Source organism: Olea europaea, chromosome 10 (assembly GCF_002742605.1).
Source record: "Olea europaea var. sylvestris chromosome 10, O_europaea_v1, whole genome shotgun sequence".
Lineage (NCBI taxonomy): Eukaryota > Viridiplantae > Streptophyta > Magnoliopsida > Lamiales > Oleaceae > Olea > Olea europaea.
The window spans coordinates 9,256,748-9,258,821 of record NC_036246.1 but is presented as its reverse complement, the minus strand read 5'-3'; the positions used below and the strand labels follow the sequence as shown (position 1 = coordinate 9,258,821).

At 37.6% G+C, this 2,074-nt stretch overlaps 1 protein-coding gene across 1 annotated transcript; it reads left to right on the top strand.

Annotated features, from left to right (window-relative positions):
* The first annotated feature begins 561 nt into the window (after window positions 1–561).
* On the top strand, window positions 562–1,873 carry LOC111401167 (zinc-finger homeodomain protein 1-like). Its single transcript, XM_023028778.1, has one exon. It carries the CDS (start codon window positions 820–822, stop codon window positions 1,516–1,518), a length of 699 nt encoding a protein of 232 aa, XP_022884546.1. The 5' UTR covers window positions 562–819; the 3' UTR covers window positions 1,519–1,873.
* Window positions 1,874–2,074: the final 201 nt, after the last annotated feature.

Sequence of the window (2,074 nt, the reverse complement as noted above, 5' to 3'; positions counted from 1 at the left end):
TTGATATTTTTTTCTAAAAAGTGAAAGTTATAAAATTTTTAAGTTAATAAAATCAATGTTTTAATTAAAAAATTAAAAATGGTTTGGTTTGGTTTTGTACGATTTTTGAAAATTAAAACCTAAACCAAACTATTTTGAAAAGGTTCGGTTCGATTTGAGAAAAAACTACGGGTCCACGTGGACCCGAATCAACAGTTTCAACTCAACTGTTTCGATTCGATTTGCGGTTTTGCGATTTTTTTGTGCAGCTCTAGTTGATCCCACTAAATGTGTTTTTTAAATTAATTATTAATTTTGACTTGAAAAAAAATTCTTTACCTGGCTTATTATTAATTTTTTTTTCCACTATGCACAAATTTTTTTTTTTAAAAAAAATCATGTATATATATTTTTTGTCAAACACTTTAAATTATGTCATACTTATATGGACACTTTTCCTAGAATATCAAAAGGCCCCAATTTATTTTAATATTAAAAGAAATGAAAAAAACAGATTGTAAGTCATACTTCAAATCAATGGCAAGAATCGTTTAACTTATCACTGCTCGAACAGTAACAAAAAAATAAAAAAAATCTTGTACATTTTCAGGAAAAATTTTGTCCACACATGCCATTCTTCTTCTTCTTCTTCTTCTAGTTTTCATTATCTTATCTCTTCAATTTTTTAACCTAAAAATGTAAAATTTAATCTTCAAAAAAGAATTTGAAGAAAACCTGCAATTGCAAGTAGCCGGTAGGGTTAAGTACGACGTAATATGTGTATTACCATTATAAATAGGCAATAGATGATAATTAAGGAGTTGAATTCAGCTAAAAAGGATGGAGTTTGAGGAGGACCAAGTGGGAGATGTACCGAGTTTTGACTCTAACTCGACTCGGCCAGCTAAAATGCCGAGCCCTATTGAAACCGCGGTAACTCCGTTGAGGAAGCCTAGGTACAAAGACTGTTTAAAAAATCACGCGGTGGGCATCGGCGGCCACGCGGTGGATGGATGCGGCGAGTTTATTGCAGCGGGAGAGGAGGGAAGCCTGGATGCACTCAAATGCGCTGCTTGCAATTGCCACCGGAATTTCCACCGCAGGGAAACTGAAGTAGGCGCCGCTTTTGCCCTCCACCACCACCAGAACCAGCAACAACAGCTACTTCTTACCAACCATCCACACGGGCATTTCAGCTACAGAAGCCCAAGTGGGTACCTCCACGTCGCTCACCCGCAGCAGCAGAGACTACCTCTCGCCTTGCCGTCAAGCTCAGGCGGCGGAGGAAGTGGATCAGGAGATGAGCTTGAGGACTATTATTCCAACCCCAGCGCCAGCGCAGGAAAGAAAAGGTTCCGGACCAAGTTTACACAAGAGCAGAAAGACAAGATGCTGAATTTGGCTGAACGTTTGGGGTGGAAGATTCAAAAAGAAGATGAGGAGCTGGTGCAGCAATTCTGCAACGAAGTTGGAATTAGAAGACATGTGCTGAAGGTCTGGATGCATAACAATAAGCACACTCTTGGTAAGAAAACCTAACTGGACCTGGATAACTAGAACAAGAAGAAGATGATTCAACTGAGAATTTAATTAGTTTGGGGAGCTGAAGAAATTAATATTTTATGCTATTATTCTATGATTTTGTATCTAGCTTAGGGAGTTGGGAACATCAATCATGCACGAGTGCTGGTATTTAGCCTTTCAAATTTGAGACTTCTGCTTACTCGGGAATTCTTTTACAATTCTAGGTTTTTGTTTCTCGCATTTTGCAATTTTCTTGATTCTGCTTTAGTTCTTGTTTCGTGGGCTTTGTTGTTCTGATGATGGTTTCCTTGTTTCTGTTTTCATTGTACAAACACCTGAAGCATTTTTGCAGCAACTCACTCTTCTTGAATTCTTGAATTCAGTGCTATTTCATTCTGGGATACAATGGAAAGAAAGAAAATTCTGAAGTTTCACCATTTTCAATACACAAATACACCGCTTGGCCTTTACTACATCCACTCTCTTTAAGAATGTACTTCCAAAACTTCAAGATTAAAGACTGCATCTTTCTTTCTGGTCCAAGTTCTCACCTCTTTCTTGTGTTGCACTT